Source organism: Musca domestica, unplaced genomic scaffold (assembly GCF_030504385.1).
Source record: "Musca domestica strain aabys unplaced genomic scaffold, Musca_domestica.polishedcontigs.V.1.1 81, whole genome shotgun sequence".
Lineage (NCBI taxonomy): Eukaryota > Metazoa > Arthropoda > Insecta > Diptera > Muscidae > Musca > Musca domestica.
This window is the reverse complement of record NW_026712412.1, coordinates 1,973,119-1,997,164: the sequence shown is the minus strand read 5'-3', so window position 1 is coordinate 1,997,164 and position 24,046 is coordinate 1,973,119. Positions and strand designations below refer to the sequence as shown.

At 35.4% G+C, this 24,046-nt stretch overlaps 1 protein-coding gene across 6 annotated transcripts in view; it reads right to left on the bottom strand.

The window, feature by feature from the left end:
* LOC101892885 (putative FERM domain-containing protein FRMD8P1) overlaps positions 1-24,046 on the bottom strand; it is a 1,829,920-nt gene that overhangs the window by 827,122 nt on the left and 978,752 nt on the right. For all 6 annotated transcript variants that reach the window (XR_009344135.1, XR_009344136.1, XM_059131212.1 and 3 more), the window contains exons 8-10: positions 16,869-17,030; positions 16,618-16,806; positions 16,430-16,559 (exon numbers count right to left, since the gene is read on the bottom strand). Coding sequence is in view for 4 of the 6 variants with exons in the window: in XM_059131212.1 (XP_058987195.1) it covers positions 16,430-16,559; positions 16,618-16,806; positions 16,869-17,030 (481 nt within the window). In the remaining 2 variants the exon portion in view is untranslated. The remainder of the gene's footprint in view (positions 1-16,429; positions 16,560-16,617; positions 16,807-16,868; positions 17,031-24,046) is intronic.

Sequence of the window (24,046 nt, the reverse complement as noted above, 5' to 3'; positions counted from 1 at the left end):
ATCGGTCCACGTTTTGGTATAGACACCATATAACGATACCTCCCGATACTTTGATGATTTTTTCAGTTTTTTCCACGGATTGGTATTTATAGTAATTATCGGGGTCTAGCTCCTGTGGCGGAACACAGTATATTAAGGTCCCCGGTTTCGTATAGCCACCATTTCGGTATCTCCCGATATTCGGTATTTTGAGGATTTTCGCCACATTTTCCCACGGATTTGTCTAAAAATTGGTATTTGTAAGTGATAATGGGTTCTACCCACGGATTTTTTTAAATTTGGCACTTGCTATAGATAACAATCCTTGTATTATAAATTTGTCTAAATGGGCACCCTTCTTGGTATGGCCCCTTATAACGGACACACTCACATTTTATTAGTTTAACTGCATTATCCAAATGGTCTTACTGCCAAATAGTCTTACTGCCTAGTTTAAAGTGGAACACGGTTGAATTAAGATACTTCTATATGACATTTTTTTACCCAATGATAATTGTTTTACTTTACTTTGTTTTTACATTTAAAATTGAGTGACTTCTATATTTTCACGAGACTGTGCTTCTGTAGGCATATCACTGGGATGTTGCGATAACGATGAAAATGAACTACTACGAGAAGAATTCACAGAAGGATTTTTCGACCGACTAACCGCAGTCAGCCTACTTTTTAAGCCATTTAACCAAAGCATATATTTTTTCCTAGCTTCCTCAAATTTTTGGGAAACGGTACCCGCACCGGACGATTTCAAATAAGTTTCATATAATTCTAAAATCTCATACGCTGCTTTCCATATTTGTTCGAGATTTGAGCTACGAGCTTCTAAATCCCACGGATTTGTCTAAAAATTGGTATTTGTAGGTGATAATGGGTTCTACCCACGGTTTTTTTTAAATTTGGCACTTGCTATAGATATACAATCCTTGTATTATAAATTTGTCTAAATGGGCACCCTTCTTGGTATGGCCCCTTATAACGGACACACTCACTTTTTATTAGTTTAACTGCATTATCCAAATGGTCTTACTGCCAAATGGTTTTACTTGTTAACATTTAAAATTGAGTGACTTCAGTATTTTCACTCATATCCTGAAACGATATAGATGGCATCTGGTGATCCGATTTTTTCGACCGTAAACCGTAGTGCTAGCTGAAATAGTTCCCTAGCCATTGAAGATGACCCAAACTTCTTTCCATCCTAGACGTCTGTTGCCTAACCCGAACGAGTTACTATCCATTTGCGAAGGCTTACATATCGCTCCCGAGAATATCCACAGTGATCTGCCGAACCCGAACAGTTCCGGTCCATCTGTGTAGACATCGGCGAGTTGTATTATAGCACAAATCCTCAACCCGCCTCCGAAGACCAGAACATCAAGATCCAACCACCGACATCGTAAGCCCCGATTAGGTGCAAATCGTCAACATTCCGAATGCTGAGCACCAACCTCGTTTTTCATGACGACATTCAACCCGTTAATATCTGCCAATCATCCACAAGTTCTCAATTACCTTCAAATCGTCGTCATCCCGAATGCTAGCGTCACCCGAACACAAGCATCCTAATTCCTGATCTCTTGCACCAACCAACACTTGGTAACCATTCCCGATTTCCATCAATTCACTCAGAAGGCCAAAGGCAACCATAATAATTCCTAATCTCTCCCATTTGTCAACCTCCGACGTTCACCCAGGATTACCCGACCAGCTTTGAATCGTCGGCTTATCATCAACCACCAGAGTGTCAATCGTGAAATAACCGACACATAGTTCTTGATTATCCACGTGTCATTCGCCACGGTTCGCATGCGTAGATTGTATTTTAACATTAAAAATCAATAAAACACCCCCAGAATAGGGAGAAATCTACTCTTCTTACTTCATAAGTTTTTGTGGGTTCTTATGGAGACCCTGAATACCACGTTACAAATGGCGCCCGAGCAGTGACCTTTTTCGAAATCACACTACCGCAAAACCAGAATATCCCTCAGCGAGGACGAGCCAAGCTAAAAAGGCGATAAGAAATTACAACCCGAATCCTCAGGATGGATGGATCTCCATCCTTCCCCGTATTCGAGGAGGGAAAGCCCTCCAATGGTACAGAGTGATGAATGGAGATATCACAACCTTCCACCAAATACTGACTACAGAAAAATAACATCCCACACTAATCAAATGGACCATCTTGACAGATTGTCCACGAGTCATTCGCCTTCTTGCCCATGAGACATCGTTATAGTCAAATTTTCAATCATCAATTAAACAACACTACTTTTAATCCCCGCACATCTCCGAAATCCATTGGCCATCGTATATTTCATATGCACTGTATCGTATTTCAACACGAGTAGATTGTAATTTAGTATTAAAACTACAATTATTATTTCGATGAGTTACAAACCGAATTTAATATTCTCTCTATACTATGTATTGTTGATTGTATAAAGTTTTTGGGACTATTGGGCACAAACCTGACATAATGCATATTTTCTAAGAGCTTGGCATTGCAATTCATGCATAAAACAATATTATGAATGAAAAATAAAATATATAGTAAAAGTAAATAATATAATATAACATAAGATAATATAATATAATATAATATAATATAATATAATATAATATAATATATATAATATAATATATAATAATATAATATATATAATATAATATAATATAATATAATATAATATAATATAATATAATATAATATAATATAATATAATATAATATAATATGTAGCGAATATAATATTAGACCTTACTCTATATTACATTTGTACCAGTTATATGTATTATTTTAGTAACCATATACTCTATAAACATACATCACTATAGATCCCTCGCTCATTTACTCATTTATTTGTTTCGTTGTAAAGCTTTCTTAGTTGAGTATTGTTTTGGTTCGTTGAGTTAAATGAAAGCTCTCGCTTAATCAGTATAAATAGAGGCGCACCAACGAATATTGTTCGTTCTTCTTTTGTAGGTTGGTTGAGACACTTGGGATAGCTAGCAGCGGAGCAGCCAAACAACTTCTTAACTGTCAAAGGCATTGGTTGTTGTTGGTTTGGTTTGTTGATGGCTGTGTGTGTGTGTTAGCAACAGCGAATAGCTGTTTGCTAGCAAATAGCCGCCTCTATTCATGTTGCTGCATGCTTCCAGTTAGACTGTACAAGACCAATCATTGTTTTCATTGTTCATTCTTCTTTTGTAGATTAAAATGAAATAAAGCATAAAATACAAAATCTAAGGCGTTTTTATTTTCAAACGAAAACCTCGCTACAAATTGACGCCCAACATAGAGGCCCGAACAAACGCCTAAATAATTTTGAAAAGAGTTCAATATACCGATTGAGGTTGCAAGACAATTTACGGAGCATTTTTTCCCCCTTCTGGAAACTGTCCGGGGTTTTGAGACAAATTCCCAGTTTATTGCCGATTGTGGTGCACGACAAATTTGCGCATAATTTTCCCTTTCTGGAGAGGAACTTGACAGATTTTGATAATCGTGGCTGAGGACACTGACCATTTTGAAGACGCTGTGGCATTTCCCGGTCATACTGAAGGTCAGGTCGATAATTTTAATTTACGCAGAAGCGAGCGTATAGCGAAAAAGGTGAACATGGTATCGTTGACGACGGAACAGTTCAAACAGCTGATAGAGAGTGTAGACCGATCAAATGCACGAGTAGGCTCGTTCAGCAAGTGTACAGCACGTTACGATGGAGAAAGAAACCCAGCGAAGGTAGAAGAATTTATTTCTGCCATTACGACATTCAAGGTAGTGGAGAATATAAACGACGAAACTGCTGTAAGTGGAATGTCGGTGCTGTTAGAGGGGGATGCTTCAGAGTGGTGGCGCGGCGTAAAGACTAGCGCTCTGCGGTTTGATGATGTCATAACTATGCTCAGAAAAGCTTTCTCGCCACCCAAACCAGCATTGAGAATTAATGCCGAAATAAACGAGGCAAAGCAACAAATGAATGAACCAACTGATTCATTTACTAAAAAGGAGAGAGGCCTATTTTCTCGTTTGCCGAAATGCTCTTCGGCATAAGAGAACGAATATTTCGTCATAAAATTAAAAGCTTTAAGGAGTTGCTAGCTGATGCAAGAGAGGCAGAAAATGTGTTGTTGGAACGAAAAGCTGTTAAAAGCAAAAATGATGTTGTCACAAGTAGCTCTACGAAATCTGTCGTGCGATGTACGTTCTGTCGGAAAAAGGGGCACTTGGAAGAAGACTGTTTTAAGAGAAAAGAGGCAATAGCAAAACAAAAGCCTATAACAGTCGAACACGTCGTTATAAAACAGAAGTATGCATGTTATGTTTGTGGTATGCCTGGAGTAGTGCGTGCAAAATGCCCAAATTGCAGTAAACAACAGAGTGGTGGTGGAACTCCACTAAATGTTGCATTTAACGAACTTGGATTATGTACTGGGAGAGATATCCCAATGGTAAATGTCGTGATGTTTGGTGTACCCGGACAAGTCTTGGTTCAGATTTCATAGAAGAGGCTTAGATAGTATTGAGCATGGGTCAACGCTCATGGCATTTTGAAACTTGCCCAGACCAAGTATTTTATTTTTCGGAGCCATTGTCAACTGGTTTAAATTTGCTGGAAACGATTGGAGTGGTACGTAGGCAAGAGGAACCATCAAAAACAAAGGCAGCTGCCAAGCTCTGTGAGCCAATGTTCAAGACACCCACAAGACCACACAAAGTTTTTGTCGCTGATTTCGAATCCAACGGGTTATGTCATGAACTCCGACTACTCGCTACATTCGATCCAGACAATCTACAGAGATGCAATTCCAGAAACCATGGTTACACCTGAGAGAGGTACTGGTCAAAGTTTATTTTCTGGCGTGACGTATAGAAGTCATAACGACGACGACGATGAACCAATGTTAGTACCAATAAATGCCCTACATACCAGAGTTTTAAAATCATCAGACGCTGTTAACCTGAACGATAAGGAGAAGTTGCAGTTAGACGAACTACTTATGAGTCATGATATTGTGTTTGGAAGATCTGAGCAACCTATATCGTATGCGGTACATAAGATAGACACTGGAAATCATGAACCCATTTTTTTCACCGCCATACAGGCTTTCGTTCGCTATCGTAAGGGAGCTGAAAAGAGCGATGGCTCAATCCGAGTATGTGTGGACTATCGAAAATTAAATTCCGTTACGGTTCCCGACAGACACCCCTTACCACAAATGGACGATCTTCTACACGCAGCCAAGAGTTCTAACTATATGACGACGTTAGACTTGCAGAGCGGTTATTATCAAGTCGAAGTGGCCGACGAAGATCGTGATAAGACATGCTTGTTTGGATTGAGAAACGCGCCAGCGACATTCCAAAGACTGAGAAACCGATTTAAATCAGGTATTCCTAAAATATGCATCCTGGCATACCTTGACGACATAATTTTTTGTTCAGGATCATTCGAGCAGCATATGGATGATTTAAATATGGTGCTGGAAAGGTTGATAAAGTTCCATCTATGATTGAATAGCAGAAAGTGTAGATTTTGCTGCTCAGAGGTGAAGTTTCTTGGGCACGTTTTGACGCCGGCTGGTATCGCCGTGGATAGCGAGAAAATAAAGTCTATTGTGAACAGGAAAGAACCCAGAAACCTAAAACAGCTTATATCGTTTATACAAAGTTGTTCCTGGTACCGTAGATTTGTGAATAACTACGCAGAAATAGTCAGATCACTTACAAATCTTACAAAGAAATCGGCGCAATGGAGACGGACGAAGACAGAGGAAGACGCGTTCAATGAATTGAAAAGAGCGTTGATAACACCTCCTATATTAAAGCAAGCCGCAGATGACATGCCTTTTTCTATACAGACAGACGCAAGCGCGTATGCAATGGGAACAGTTTTACTCCAGGGGGAGGGCCCTGACGAGCACCCCATCGAGTATGCCAGCAGGCTTCTTAGCAGTGCAGAGCGAAATTACTCGACAACAGAATGAGAGGCTTTCGCCATTGTCTGGGCATGCGAAAAATTCAGAGGCTATATAGAAGGGCGAGAAGTCCGACTCCTGACAGATCATCAACCACTCAAATGGCTTTTGACGCTGAAATCACCTACCGGAAGACTCGCAAGGTGGGGCCTCCAATTGCAACAATACAACTTCGCGGTAGAGTATATTCCAGGCAAATCCAATGCAGTAGCCGATATGCTATCTAGACCACCGTGTGATGTGTACGAACACACAGATGGTGATAACTGTATTTGTGCATTTCAATGTGACGTCCCAAGAAGAAGCTCTTCAGAGATACGGAAAAGCAAATGAATGACGAGTACTTGAAGGATATAATAACGTCTATGGAGAAACAGGACGAAAATTCCTTGGGTCGGCAGAAGTTATGTTTTAAACGACGGTATATTGTATTGTTACGCCGATGATGACTCCGAAGATGCACAGTTAGTATTTCCGTCTCACGAAAGGGCGAATATTCTTAAAATACACCACGATGAGAGTACGGCAGACCACTACGGAGCGGAGAGAACAATAGCACGTATACGTAGTAGATATTTCTGGCCAGGGATGCGGGCAGAAATCTCCAAATACGTTAGAAATTGTATCGAATGTCAACGGTTTAAGGCAAACAATTTGAAACCAGTTGGTCTCTTACAGATAACCAGTAGCAAACAGAGGTTTGAAGTTATAGCAGTAGACTTGTTTGGCCCTTTGCCAAAAACTGAAACTGGCTATAAGTGGATTTTCATCGTTGAGGACGTAGCCAGTCGATGGGTGGAGTTGTTCAAGTTGATAGAAGCAACAGCAGAAGCCTGAGCCAAGATACTTATTGAAGAGATTTTCTTCAGATATGGAATGCCACGACGAATAAAATCCGATAACGGTGTCCAATTTGTTTCGGCAGTGATGCAGCAGGTTACGTATTGCCTTGATATAAAGCAGCAGTTTACGCCCGTGAAGCAAACCCGGTCGAACGCAAGAATCGAGATCTCAAATGTCAGTTGGCGATACTTGTACAGAAACAGCATACCAATTGGGACTATTGTTTACCAGCCATACGATTTGCAATGATTTCTGCGAAGTGTCAAAGCACCGGACAGACTGCAGCATATTTGACCTTCGGTAGGGAAATGCGCACATTAGATGATGTCCAGCACGATGTAAAAGCCATTGTCGAATCGGAAAATTTTATTCCGGATCTATCACCATACCTCAAAACAATAGTCAACATTTTGAAGGACGCTAAGGAAAACGAGGTTAGAATTCAAGACAAGAATAAATTCTATGTGGATAAGAACAGACGTTCTCAGCCAGGCTTTGAGATTGCCTCGGAGGTCCTAGTTGAGACGCACACACTAAGCAATGCATCGAAAGCAATCTCATCGAAGTTTGTTCCGAAGCGAGATGGACCATATATAATAACAAGAAAAGTTGGTTCAACTACATATGAGGTATCATCTCCCAATAATTTGGACATCCCTGTGGGCACTTATCATGCATCTGCCCTAACGCTATATAGAGGGACCAATCTGAATGAGGCGCCAGCTCCAGTTCATCCAATCCGAAAACGAGGACGACCAAGAAAACAGTAGAGATGAAATGTTGACGTACACCTCGGGGCGAGATCCAGTACGTCAAAGGGGGAGGATGTAGCGGATATAATATTAGACCTTACTCTATATTACATTTGTACCAGCTATATGTATTATTTTAGTAACCATATACTCTATAAAATACATCACTATAGATAACTCGCTCATTTACTCATTTATTTGTTTCGTTGTAAAGCTTTCTTCGTTGAGTATTGTTTTGGTTCGTTGAGTTAAATGAAAGCTCTCTCTTAATCAGTATAAATAGAGGCGCACCAACGAAGATTGTTCATTCAAAATGTTAGGGACTCCATTTTTTTAAACATCGTTTTTTAGGAGAACATATTAAGTATATAGATAGGTATTAGCATGGCTGAGACCAGAAAATTGTAGTAGTTAGATAAACTTAGAAAAATAAGAAATTATGCTAAGTAGATATAAGAACTATTGTTATCTCATAAGATATTTTTAATTGTTTAATGAATTGATGGAAATAAATTAAATGAAATGAAGATTGTTCATTCTTCTTTTGTAGGTTGGTTGAGACACTTGGGATAGCTAGCAGTGGAGCAGCCAAACAACTTCTTACACTGTTCAAAGGCATTGGTTGTTGTTGGTTTAGGTTTGTTGATGGCTGTGTGTGTGTTAAGCAACAGCGAATAGCTGTTTGCTAGCAATAGCCGCCTCTATTCATTTTGCTGCATGCTTCCAGTTAGACTGTACAAGACCAATCATGCTTTCATTGTTCATTCATCTTTTGTAGATTTAAATTAAATAAAGCATTAAAGACAGAATCTAAGGCGTTTTATTTTCAAACGAAAACCTCGCTTCAAATATAATATAATATAATATAATATAATATAATAAATAATATAATATAATAAATATAAAATAGTATAATATACATATAATAAATATAATATAATATAATATAATATACTATAACTATAATATAATATAATATAATATAATATAATATACTATAATACTTATAATATAATATAATATAATATAATATAATATAATATAATATAATATAATATAATATAATATAATATAATTATAATATAATATAATATATATAATATATAATATAAATATAATATAATATAATATAATATAATATAATATAATATAATATAATATAATATAATATAATATAATATAATAATATAATATAATATAATATAATATAATATAATATAATTAATATAATATAATATAATATAATATAATATATATAATAATATAATATAATATAATATAATATAATATAATATAATATAATATAATAATATATATAATATAATATAATATAATATAATATAATCTAATATAATATAATATAATATAATATAATATAATATAATATAATATAATATAATATAATGTAATATAATATAATATAATATAATATAATGTAATGTAATGTAATGTAATGTAATGTAATATGGTGGAGTGTATTAAAAGTTCGGCCCGGCCGAACTTACAGCTTTTTTACTTGTTTCTTTTTATTTAATTTAATTTTTATTTTAATTAAAAATCCATACGTTACTGAAGGTAACCATACTATTCTTGATTTTCTACCTATATTTGGTTTAGAATGATAATTAAATAAAACACTATTTAAAAACGAAATTAATTAATTGAACTGTATATAGCATTGTTTTATACTATTAGAAATAAAAAAAAATACAAAATAATATTTTTTTACTGAAATACTATATGCCGACTACTGGCAAATAGACATGCCGAGGATTGGAAAATGGTGCCGACTACTGGCAAAAAACTACTATTTTAGTAAAATGTCAAATTTTGCCAATTTAATAAAAACAAAATCAATTGTTGTTTATTATTTCGAAAACTAAACAAAATTTGGAATCTCAACAACTTCATTTTTCTGCAATTGAAAGATTTCACTCAGAATGTTGAAAGATTGAAACATTGAAAATTCTAAAAATGCCGACTACTGGTACACTTACCCTATTTCTACTAAATTTCAATCATGTTGGAAGTATAATTAGAAATTTTTATCTATTGTTTATTTTTTTTGTATTTTTATACCCTCCACCTTGGAAAAGAGGGTATATTTACTTTGTCATTTCGTTTTTTACATCCCTATATATTCGTCGTAGAGCCCATAAAGTATATATATAAAATTCTATGTCAACTTAACGATGTCCGTGTGTCTTTTGAGATCACGATACAACCCACATCATTTGACGAAGAGCTTCAACATTGAGCAAAACCATTTCTATTGTGTTTAGGATGGTTGGTATTGAAAATGAGATATATCCGTCAACGTTTTGGAATAGCCCCCATATAACAGTACCTCCCGATATACGGTATTGTGATGATTTGCGCCACATTTTCTCGCGGATTTGTCTTAACATTGGTATTGGTCATAATGGGTTTCACCTCGTGTGGCGGAACATTGTATGTATATATCCACGTTTTGATATAGCTCGCATATAACGGTACCTCCCGATATTCGGTATATTGTTGATTTTTGCACATTTTTTCATGAATTTGTCTAAAAAATTATATTTGTAGGTCATAACAGGTTCGATCCTCGGTGGTGAAACATTGTATGTATAGATCCATGTTTTTTTGTATAGCGCCCATATGACGGTACCTTCCGATATTCAATACTTTGATGATTTTTGCCACATTTTTCCACGGTTTTTTTCTAAAAATTGGTATTTGTTCCCGTTTTAGTATAGCCCCATATAACGGCCTGACTCACTTCATGGTTTTTTTGATAAGTTTCACTACATTCAAACACGCTTGAATTCAGGTACTTTATATAAAAATCTTTCCTTTACCCTAAGGTATATATATATATTATATTATATTATATTATATTATATTATATTATATTATATTATATTATATTATATTATATTATATTATATTATATTATATTATATTATATTATATTATATTATATTTGTAGCGAGGTTTTCGTTTGAAAACAAAAACGCCTTGGATTCTGTCTTTAATGCTTTATTTAATTTAAATCTACAAAAGATGAATGAACAATGAAAGCAATGATTGGTCTTGTACAGTCTAACTGGAAGCATGCAGCAAAATTAATAGAGGCGGCTATTTGCTAGCAAACAACTATTCGCTGTTGCTAACACACATACACAGCCATCAACAAACTAAACCAACAACAACCAATGCCTTTGACAGTTAAGAAGTTGTTTGGCTGCTCCGCTGCTAGCTATCCCAAGTGTCTCAACCAACCTACAAAAGAAGAATGAACAATCTTCATTTCATTTAATTTATTTCCATCAATTCATTAAACAATTAAAAATATCTTATAAGATAACAATAGTTCTTATATCTACTTAGCATAATTTCTTATTTTTCTAAGTTTATCTAACTACTACAATTTTCTGGTCTCAGCCATGCTAATACCTATCTATATACTTAATATGTTCTCCTAAAAAACGATGTTTAAAAAAATGGAGTCCCTAACATTTTGAATGAACAATCTTCGTTGGTGCGCCTCTATTTATACTGATTAAGAGAGAGCTTTCATTTAACTCAACGAACCAAAACAATACCCAACGAAGAAATCTTTACAACGAAACAAATAAATGAGTAAATGAGCGAGTTATCTATAGTGATGTATTTTATAGAGTATATGGTTACTAAAATAATACATATAGCTGGTACAAATGTAATATAGAGTAAGGTCTAATATTATATCCGCTACATCCTCCCCCTTTGACGTACTGGATCTCGCCCCGAGGTGTACGTCAACATTTCATCTCTAATGTTTTCTTGGTCGTCCTCGTTTTCGGATTGGATGAACTGGAGCTGGCGCCTCATTCAGATTGGTCCCTCTATATAGCGTTAGGGCAGATGCATGATAAGTGCCCACAGGGATGTCCAAATTATTGGGAGATGATACCTCATATGTAGTTGAACCAACTTTTCTTGTTATTATATATGGTCCATCTCGCTTCGGAACAAACTTCGATGAGATTGCTTTCGATGCATTGCTTAGTGTGTGCGTCTCAACTAGGACCTCCGAGGCAATCTCAAAGCCTGGCTGAGAACGTCTGTTCTGATCCACATAGAATTTATTCTTGTTTTGAATTCTAACCTCGTTTTCCTTAGCGTCCTTCAAAATGTTGACTATTGTTTTGAGGTATGGTGATAGATCCGGAATAAAATTTTCCGATTCGACAATGGCTTTTACATCGTGCTGGACATCATCTAATGTGCGCATTTCCCTACCGAAGGTCAAATATGCTGCAGTCTGTCCGGTGCTTTGACACTTCGCAGAAATCATTGCAAATCGTATGGCTGGTAAACAATAGTCCCAATTGGTATGGCTGGTAAACAATAGTCCCAAACTTCAAACCTCTGTTTGCTACTGGTTGTCTGTAAGAGACCAACTGGTTTCAAATTGTTTGCCTTAAACCGTTGACATTCGATACAATTTCTAACGTATTTGGAGATTTCTGCCCGCATCCCTGGCCAGAAATATCTACTACGTATACGTGCAATTGTTCTCTCCGCTCCGTAGTGGCCTGCCGTACTCTCATCGTGGTGTATTTTAAGAATATTCGCCCTTTCGTGAGACGGAAATACTAACTGTGCATCTTCGGAGTCATCATCGGCGTAACAATACAATATACCGTCGTTTAAAACATAACTTCTGCCGACCCAAGGAATTTTCGTCCTGTTTCTCCATAGACGTTATTATATCCTTCAAGTACTCGTCATTCATTTGCTTTTCCCGTATCTCTGAAGAGCTTCTTCTTGGGACGTCACATTGAAATGCACAAATACAGTTATCACCATCTGTGTGTTCGTACACATCACACGGTGGTCTAGATAGCATATCGGCTACTGCATTGGATTTGCCTGGAATATACTCTACCGCGAAGTTGTATTGTTGCAATTGGAGGCCCCACCTTGCGAGTCTTCCGGTAGGTGATTTCAGCGTCAAAAGCCATTTGAGTGGTTGATGATCTGTCAGGAGTCGGACTTCTCGCCCTTCTATATAGCCTCTGAATTTTTCGCATGCCCAGACAATGGCGAAAGCCTCTCATTCTGTTGTCGAGTAATTTCGCTCTGCACTGCTAAGAAGCCTGCTGGCATACTCGATGGGGTGCTCGTCAGGGCCCTCCCCCTGGAGTAAAACTGCTCCCATTGCATACGCGCTTGCGTCTGTCTGTATAGAAAAAGGCATGTCATCTGCGGCTTGCTTTAATATAGGAGGTGTTATCAACGCTCTTTTCAATTCATTGAACGCATCTTCCTCTGTCTTCGTCCATCTCCATTGCGCCGATTTCTTTGTAAGATTTGTAAGTGATCTGACTATTTCTGCGTAGTTATTCACAAATCTACGGTACCAGGAACAACTTTGTATAAACGATATGAGCTGCTTTAGGTTTCTGTTCACAATAGCCTTTATTTTCTCGCTATCCAAGGCGATACCAGCCGGCGTCAAAACGTGCCCAAGAAACTTCACCTCTGAGCAGCAAAATCTACACTTTCTGCTATTCAATCTTAGATGGAACTTTATCAACCTTTCCAGTACCATATTTAAATCACCCATAAGCTGCTCGAATGATCCTGAACAAATAATTATGTCGTCAAGGTATGCCAGGATGCATATTTTAGGAATACCTGATTTAGATAGCGTGATTACAACAGACAGACGGACAGACAGACACACAGACCGACCGTTAAAAATTCTGTTAAAATGATTTTTTACTTGTTTATACCCTCCATCATACTATGGAGGGTATATTGATTTTGTCATTCAGTTTGTAACTCCTCGAAATACTCATGTCAGACCCAATAAAGTATATATATTCTTGATCAGCGTAAAGTTTTAAGTCGATTTAGCGATGTCCATCTGTCTGTCTGTCCATCTGTCTTTTGTAATCACGCTATCTTTATCTATCTTTAATTGAGATAGATGGCTCAAATTTTGCACACATGTTTATTTTTCCAGTAGGCAGGTTAAGTTCGTAAATGGGCCATGTAGGTCCACGTTTTCATATAGCCCCCATATACCACCTCCCGATATTCGATATTTTGATGATTTTAGGGACATTATTCACCGGAATAGTTTCAAATTTGGTATTTGAAGTTCGAAATGGATACTACAGCCTAAGACAGAAAATTGTTTGTGCAGGTCCACGTCTTCGTATAGCCCCCATATAAAGGTACCTCCCTATATTCGGTATTTTGATGATTTTAGCGATATTATTCACCGGAATTGTTTCAATTTTAGTATTTCAAGTTCGAAATGGATACTACACCCTAAGACAGGAAAATTTCTGTGCAGGTCCACGTCTTCGTATAGCCCCCATATAACGGTACCTCCCTATATATGGTATTTTGATGACTTTAGCGACATTATTCAACAGTATTTTTTTCAAATTTGGTATTTGAAGTTCGAAATGAATACTACACCTTAAGACAGAAAATTGTTTGTGCAGGTCCACGTCTTCCTATAGCCCCCATATAAGGGTACCTCCCAATATTCGGTATTTTGATGATTTTAGCGTCATTATTCACCAGAGTTGTTTCAAATTACGTATTTGGAGTTCGCTATGAGAACTACAAACTGTGACAGAAAATTGTCTATATAGGTCCAGGTCTTCGTATAGGCCCCATAAATCGGTTTTAGGTACAATACCCATCGAAATTGTTTGAGATGTGGTATTTGAAGTTCGTAATGTATGCTACAGCCTGTGCCAGAAAATTGTCTATGCAGGCCTTCGCACAGCTTAGATATAGCATTTTCAGATTAAATGAAACTTTTTGCAATTCAAATGAAACTTTTTGCAGCGGGAATGAAACCTTTTGCAGTGGAATTGAAACCTTTTGCAGTGGAAAAAAAACCTTTTGCAGTGGAAATGAAACCTTTTGCAGCGGGAATGAAACCTTTTGCAACCGAAATGAAACCTTTTGCAACCGAAATGAAACTTTTTGCAAATCAAATGAAACTTTTAGAATTTTAGAAGAAAAAATAACAAAACATTTTTATTTTTAGTAGGTTTAAAATTAAATCAACTAATTATAACTAATATATAGTTAAAGAGGAATTTTTATTGATTATTAATATCTATGTTTTTATAATTTTTTTAAAGCTTCCATAAAACACAAGTGTAGATGCAGAAAGATTGAAAAAAGTTTTTTCAAGGTATTTTTTTCAAAGGACCCGAATTAGGTACCTTTTTATAATCTCCTCCATGGAAAGGGGGATATAATAAATTTCTCATTCGGTTTGTAACACCTCTAAATATTCGTCGTAGACCCCATAAAGTATATACAATCATGATCATAGTTGATTTAATGATCAATAAAGCTGCGAAGCGGGAATCCTTTATTAGGTAAGATTAATAGTATACTATAACTATAAAAATTGTGGTAAAGCTTAATTTCACATTTCAGTCCTGGCCATACCTATAAAGGCCAAAATTTGTTTAAATTTCTCTTTTTATCGTTAAGCATTTGGGATTTAATAATATGGAAGCATTTTATATCAAATCAATAAAGAACCATTTGTTATTACAATAATTGAAAATTTCAGAAATAATATAAATAAATGTAGATATTTATAATCAATAAAAAATCCTCTTTGTCAATATATTAGTTATAATTAATTGATTTAATTTAAAAACTACTAAAAATAAAAATGTTTTGTTATTTTTCCTTCTATAAATTTAAAAGTTTCATTTGATTTGCAAAAAGTTTCATTTCGGTTGCAAATGGTTTCATTTCGGTTGCAAAAGGTTTCATTTCCGCTGCAAAAGGTTTCATTTCCACTACAAAAGGTTTCATTTCCACTGAAAAAGGTTTCAATTCCACTGCAAAAGGTTTCATTTCCGCTGCAAAAAGTTTCATTTGAATTGCAAAAGGTTTCATTTAATCTGAAAATGCTATATATCGGTACTACCCTATATGGGATATTTTGACGATATGGTAATGGCTTATGACAAACAATGCCTATGTAGGTCCACGTCATATAGACTCCAATAGACGGCTATATTTGGTATTTTTAAAATTTTAACAGAATTTTTTAAGAATTTTATTTTTTGAAAATTTCCAAATTCGTTCCAAATGGTGGAGGGTATTCAAAGTTCGGCCCGGCCGAACTTACTGCTTTTTAACTTGTTTCTGTTCCTAATGTCGGCATTAAATAATATAACAGAAAAATGCTTGATTTGTAAATTTTTAAGTTATAAAATGATCTTTAGACTTTTATTTGCTTTAATAAAATATTTCTGCTTCCAAAAGTATTAAATTTAATTTACTTAAATCGATTATTAAGTTGACACCACCACTATTTTTTTTTTTTCTTTACAAACAAGCACTATCGCATGCGTTGGGAGACACTCACTGACGAAAACCGTTATTCTCTCGTAATAAATGATTGGAGATCATTGTTTTTTTTACAGAAAAAGAGCAGAAAACACTGTTGACGTTTTTTGCAATTATTTCATTATTTGGTCAATTTGTTATTTAAGTTTAAATTTCAAAACTGCCGACTACTGGGACATGCCGACCTTAGGCGCACTTACCTTATTACGATTTGCAAAGTTTGATTAGCACCACAATTCAGTGCATTTTCCAAAGGACCTTTGTGATTTAAGTTAAGTTTAAAATGTGGCATATAATCGAATCATACATATTTACTATTTATTTTATTACGTTACTAAACGGAATCAACATAATACTACTTGAAATTCGTTGCATTCACCAGCTAACTGAAAAACAGATAACAACTTTCTCAAATATGTTAGTTCTATATTTATATACAACGTAATTATGTATCTTATTATTCTATTTTTACTAACTTACAGATTCGGCAGGGTCTATTATGTGAACGCCCCTTTCGTTTACAGCTATTAAAACGTTCACATCTTTATTGTTTAAGATATTCTTAATACCACACATTGACTGTTCGACTTGCCCGTGAAAGTATGCTGACCTAAAATCAGGCTATGTTACTAAATTAAATCTTGATTGATGAATTATCTAAGACTTACCCATAAAATGGTAAAGCCCAACAAAATTCTAGATATTTTCTTATTAATTTTTTGGTATTTGCAGATTGTGGAACACGTTTAAATTGCTCCAAAAGCTTAAGCTCTGCAGAATTTTTGCGGCTGAGAGGTAGCCATGATAAACTTGCATTTTTGGCAACACTTCTTGGCAAAAACCGTGTCTGGACTTCTCTATACAAATATTATAGAATACATAAATCAAAATAAGAGAAAAAAATCAAGTTAATAGTTACCTAAAAAATCCGCTTGTATGCGTATTAGAATTAAATGGTCCAAGTTCAATTCGTGCCTGAATCCCCCCTAGCATAACTGCATGAATAGGCTCCATTACGTAACGTCCACACAAAACATTATGTTTGGCTTCTTCATATAACAGTTCCAATATTCTGTGATCTCTGAAAGATAAAATTTTCAAATATTTAATTTGCTAACAGAAAATTTCCTAGTGGATAAATATACAAAGTTAATATCAAATAGATTTAAAAACAAGTATAACAAGTAAAAAAGCTGTAAGTTCCCTCCACCATTTGGTACAAATTTGACAATTTCCAAAAAACAAACAAGTAAAAAAGCTGTAAGTTCGGCCGGGCCGAACTTTTAATGCCTTCCACCATTTGGTACAAATTTGACAATTTCCAAAAAAAATAAATACATAAATAAATAAAATCCGTTAAAAATTCTGTTAAAATCTTAAAAATACCGAATGCCTATACGACGACGTGGACCTGCATAGACTTTTGTCATAAGTTATTACAATATTCTAATGCGAAACTTGAAGAAAAATCTGTTTATAATGTAGCTAAAATCATCCAAAAACACCGAATATAGGGGGTACCGTTATATGGGGGCTATACGAAGACGTGGACCTGCACGGACAATTTTCTGGCATGGGCTGAAGTATCCATTACGAACTTCACATGCGAAATTTGAAACAATCCCGGTAAGTAATGTCGCTAAAATCATCAAAATACCGAATATCGGGGGGTACGGTATGTGGGGGCTATACGAAGACGTGGACCTACACGGGCCATTTTCTGTTTTATGCTGCAGTATCTATTACGAACTTCAAATACCAAATTTGGAACGATTCCGTTGAATAATGTCGCTAAAATCATTAAAATACCGAATATCGGGGGTACCGTTATAGAGAGGCTAAACGAAGACGTAGACCTACACAGATTATTTATGTCTTAGGCTGTAGTATCCATTACGAACTTCAAATGCCAAATTTGAAACAATTCCGGTGAATAATGTCGCTAAAATCATCAAAATACCGAATATCGGGAGGTACCGTTATATGTGTGACATGAGTATTTCGAGGAGTTACAAACGGAATGACAAAATTAATATACCCTCCATAGTATGGTGGAGGGTATAAAAAAGTTCGGTCCGAACGCATTAGGAACTATAAATACCAATTTTTAGACGAATCCTTGGAGAATGTGACAAAAATCACCAAAATATCGAATATTAGTAGGTACCGTTATATGGGGCTATACGAAAGCGTAGACCTAAAAATACAATGTTCCGCCACCGGAGCTAGAACCCATAACGACCAACAAATACCAATTTTTAGATAAATCCGTTGAAAATGTGGCAAAAATCATGAAAATACCGAATATCAGGAGTTGTCGTTATATGGGGGCAATACGATGGGGTTATAATATCCAAGGTCTGCGGCCACAATGTTTGCGTGCCCAAGGCTTTAATACACCCTCCAGATTATTTTCGCGATAATATTCGGCATTTATTCTGATACCACGGTCGGTGAGCGACCATCGGCTGTTAAATCAGCCCACACCATCACCACGGCCGGCGCTTGAGTTCTGGAGGCCTACCGAAGGTGCACATTTTTAGCTAAAGTCTTTGGCAAGTGAACACGATAATTTTGTTTGTTTACAAATTGCTGGACAACGAATGTTTTCTCATCGGAGAAAACAAAATTCGGCAATTCACCACTTTCGGCCTGGCGCAGCACTTTCTGTAGCGGTGTATGTTCTTGCACTTTTTGGAATTTCAATGACTTTACCCCGAGCTCATTTTTCAATATATGCCGAGTGGAATATTGCCATATATTCAGTACACGAGCCATTTTTCGGCCACTGCCACTCGGGTTTCAATCAAGTCACTCTTTTACCTTTGGAACCATTTCTGCTGATGTTGCTGTTTTCTTCCGTCCACTTCCTTGATGTCGGGCTACGCTACCAATATCACGGTTATGAGCGATGGTACGAGACACAAAAGATTTATTCACACTTAATTGCTGGAGTGCTCTACCGATAGCCACTTGTGGTTTTCCGGGCAAATATAAAGAAATCATACTATCACGCTTGAATTCCATCACGAATAACATTTTTTCTGAAAAATTCTAAATGCATTTTCACGTTGGTAAACGATATAATGATTGTCACTGGAATAATTTAAACTGCTGTCGGACGAATGGCTAACAAGCGAACGCAGTCTGAAGTTGGTTAAGGTGTTTTCATCTCACCCTGTATATCCGTAGAAAAATATGGCGATAATCATAAAAATACCAAAAATCATATACAATACACTGCACCTATTCCAAAACGTGTATACATGCTTATAATTTTTGGCCAGGATAACTCAATATAATACAATTTAAATACATTTCTTGAATAATATGATTAAAGTATAACAAATGCGTCTATTACGAACTTCAAATGCCAAATTTGAAACAATTCCGGTGAATAATGTCGCTAAAATCATCAAAATACCGAATATCGGGGGGTATGGTATATGGGGGCTATACGAAGACTTGGACCTGCACAGACAATTTTCTGGCATGGGCTGAAATATCCATTACGAACTTCACATGCGAAATTTGAAACAATTCCGGTGAATAATGTCGCTAAAATCATCAAAATACCGAATATCGGGGGGTACTGTATATGGGGCTATACGAAGACGTAGACCTACATGGCCCATTTTCTGTTTTATGCTGCAGCATCTATTACGAACTTCAAATACCAAATTTGGAACGATTCCGTTAAATAATGTCGCTAAAATCATCAAAATGCCGGATATCTTGGGATACTGTTTTATAGTGGCTAAACGAAGACGTACACCTACACAGATTATTTATGTCTTAGGCTGTAGTATCCATTACGAACTTCAAATGCCAACTTTGAAACAATTCCGGTGAATAATGTCGCTAAAATCATCAAAATACCGAATATCGGGAGGTACCGTTATATGGGGGCTACAGGAAGACGTGGACCATTTACGAACTTAACCTGCCTACTGGCAAAATATACATGTGTGCAAAATTTTAGCCTTCTATCTCAATTTGTTCGAAAGATAACGTGATTACAACAGACAGACAGACAGACGGACAGACAGACAGACTGACACACAGACAGACAGACGGACATGGATAATCGTCTTAGAATTTTACGGTGATCAAAAATATATATACTTTGTTGGGTCTGACATGAGTATTTCGAGGAGTTACAAACGGAATGACAAAATTAATATACCCTCCACAGTACGGTGGAGGGTATAAAAATAAGCAAAAACAACAATGTTTTATGCCCCCAAACTAATTTTAGTAAAAGAAGAAGAAACATCTAATAAAAACAATCATGCCAGACAACGCACAAAGTGGAACCGTTATTATTTACCATCCAAACAACATGCCTCAGTTTTCGCCCCGCAATGAATCGTGGTTGTTATGGAAAGAGAAATTAGATATTCATTTTGCCGAAATTAATTGCACCGAACAGAATACAAAGAGGGCAACTCTCTTAAACTATTTTCTATTTTATCTTTCCATGCAAACGGAATTGAATGTGGCTTACAGAAAATGGGTTTTGCATTTGTGTCCATGGACAAAGAAATAACACCAAATACGTAAGCTCCAAGGCCATCACTAAAAACTTCATGAAATTCATTTTTAATTTATTCAAAAATAATATGACATTCTTGAGAGTCAATTGAATTTACTTGAACAAGTTCAAAATTAAAATTTCTAAAAAAAAAATTTCTTCCAAATAAAGGATTGTTATTATTGTTTGTCACAATGAGTTTAACTTTTTTGTTTACACCATTTACTTCAACGTCCTCAATGTATTCGCCGAACAATTCTATTTTGTTCCACTCTAATCGACATATGGATCTTTACAGGGCATTAGATTTACCTTTTTACTTAATTTATTGACAAATGTCACACACAACATCAAAGGGAATTCCATCTATTTTAATTGAAATTTTGTAAATCTCAGTTTCATAGCCACAACCTCCTTCATCGTCATTTATTCTGTAAGTACAAAAATTATTAAAATGTATTAGTGGAGAAAGATGGTAATGTTTACCAGGGGGTAAGGCAGGGAATACCTAGGTTTCGGAAAGAAAGTAAACATGGTAAACATTACCATCTTTCTCCACTAATAAATAAACGTTGTTTTTATAAAAATATATATATATATATATATTTTTATAAAAACAACGTGGACCTGCATAGGCAACTTTTTTCATAAGTTATTACAATACTTTAATGCGAAACTTGAAGACAAATCTGTTTATAATGTAGCTAAAATCATCCAAAAAACACCGAATATAGGGGGTACCGTTATATGGGGGCTATACGAAGACGTGGACCTGCACAGACAATTTTTTGGCATGGGCTGAAGTATCCATTACGAACTTCACATGCGAAATTTGAAACAATATATATATATATATATATATATATATATATATATATATATATATATATATATATATATATATATATATATATATCATTATCAAAGTACGAAGAGGTTGTTAATAACTTCATGGTAAGCTCATTTCGTTCTCACAGGGATTGTTGTTTGATGAGACCCTACAGGAACCGGAACCAGACGAGTATCCTCGTCTTCTCCCATTACTCTGATGTATTCTTCAGCTGTCGATACGTGACATATGTCTTCTATAGGATTTCTTTCCTTGTTCTTCTCTTGTTGGTGGTCTTGCTTGCTGCGGCTTCTCCATTTCGTATTGTTCAGCAACCCTCTATGTATATATTCATAGACTTTCATTGTTGTAAGTTTTAGCTCCAAATTTTTCCTCCGAATGGAGATTTGCCAGCGGGAAAACGTTTATGTCCCTAACTAAAATTATAAAATATATTTTAGTATATTTTACTTTCGGACTTTTTGTCCTCTTTTAGATTTTTTTATACCCTCCACCATACTATGGAGGGTATATTAATATTGTCATTCCGTTTGTAACTCCTCGAAATACTCATGTCAGACCCAACAAAGTATATATATTCTTGATCAGCGTAAAATTCTAAGACGATTTAGCCATGTCCGTCTGTCTGTTGTAATCACGCTATCTTTCGAACAAATTGAGATAGAAGGCTAAAATTTTGCACACATGTATATTTTGCCAGTAGGCAGGTTAAGTTCGCAAATGGGCCACGTAGGTCCAAGTTATCATATAGCCCCCATATAACTGTACCTCCCGATATTCGGTATTTTGATGATTTTAGCGACATTATTCACCGGAATTGTTTCAAATTTGGCATTTGAATTTCGTAATGGATACTACAGCCTATAACAGAAAATGGGCCATGTAGGTCCACGTCTTCGTATAGCCCCCATATACCATACCCCCGATATTCGGTATTTTGATGATTTTAGCGACATTATTTACCGGAATCGTTTCAAAGTTGACATTTGAAGTTCGTAATAGATGCTGCAGCATAAAACAGAAAATGGGCCATGTAGCCCCCCGATATTCGGTATTTTGATGATTTTAGCGACATTACTTACCGGGATTGTTTCAAATTTCGCATGTGAAGTTCGTAATGGATACTTCAGCCCATGCCACAAAATTGTCTGTTAAGGTCCACGTCTTCGTATAGCCCCCATATAACGGTACCCCCTATATTCGGTATTTTGATGATTTTAGCTACATTATAAACAGATTTTTCTTCAAGTTTCGCATTAAAATATTAAAATAACTTATGACAAAAGTTGCCTATGCAGGCCCGTGTAGTCGTATAGGCATTCGGTATTTTTAAGATTTTAACAGAATTTTTAACGGATTTTATTTTTATACCCTCCAACATACTATGGAGGGTATATTAATTTTATACCCTCCACCATACTATGGAAGAGGGTATATTAATTTTATACCCTCCACCATACTATGGAAGGTGTATGAATTTTGTTATTCCGTTTGTAACTCCTCGAAATACTCATGTCAGACCCTACAAAGTATATATATATATATATATGTATATATATATATATATATATATATATATATATATATATATATATATATATATATATATATATATATATATATATATATATATATATATATATATATATATATATATATATATATATATATATATATATATATATATATATATATATATATATATATATATATATATATATATATATATATATATATATATATTGCGACATTATTTACCGGAATCGTTTCAAAGTTGGCATTTGAAGTTCGAAATAGATGCTGCAGCATAAAACAGAAAATGGGCCATGTAGGTCCACGTCTTCGTATAGCCCCCATATACCGTACCCCGATATTCGGTATTTTGATGATTTTAGCGACATTATTTACGGGATTGTTTCAAATTTCACATGTGAAGTTCGTAATGGATACTTCAGCCCATGCCACGTGTTCGTATAGCCCCCATATAACGGTACCCCCTATATTCGGTATTTTGATGATTTTAGCTACATTATAAATAGATTTTTCTTCAAGTTTCGCATTAAAATATTATAATAACTTATGACAAAAGTTGCCTATGCAGGCCCGTGTAGTCGTATAAGCATTCGGTATTTTTAAGATTTTAACAGAATTTTTTATTTTTATACCCTCCAACATACTATGGAGGGTATATTAATTTTATACCCTCCACCATACTATGGAAGGTATATGAATTTTGTCATTCCCTTTGTAACTCCTCGAAATACTCATGTCAGACCCTACAAAGTATATATATATATATACACTGGTGGTCAAAACTAAAGCAGCTTTAATCGCAAAGACAATAAATGTCCTGTAACTTTTACAAAAATAAACAAATCGTAATTATTTTTCCAGTTTTAAATGAGGGGTTCAATTCATTTTTAAGAAACTAAAAATAAAAATACAAAAATAATTTTGAACGAAAAATAATATGTGGAAAACTAAAATGACCCAATTTTTGCTTGGTCAAAACTAGAGCAACTTTTGATTTTTTATTTTAAAAGAATTAAATTTTAGATAGTAGTCGATAGCATAACCATTATTTTTTATAGCAGCTGCACACCTACAAGGCATTGAATCTATAACACGCTCAATTTGATCCTTGAGTATGCTTTCCCAGGCACCCCGAATTCTTTGGAAAATGTTGTGCTCTTTTTTTCCGAATCTCGCTTGA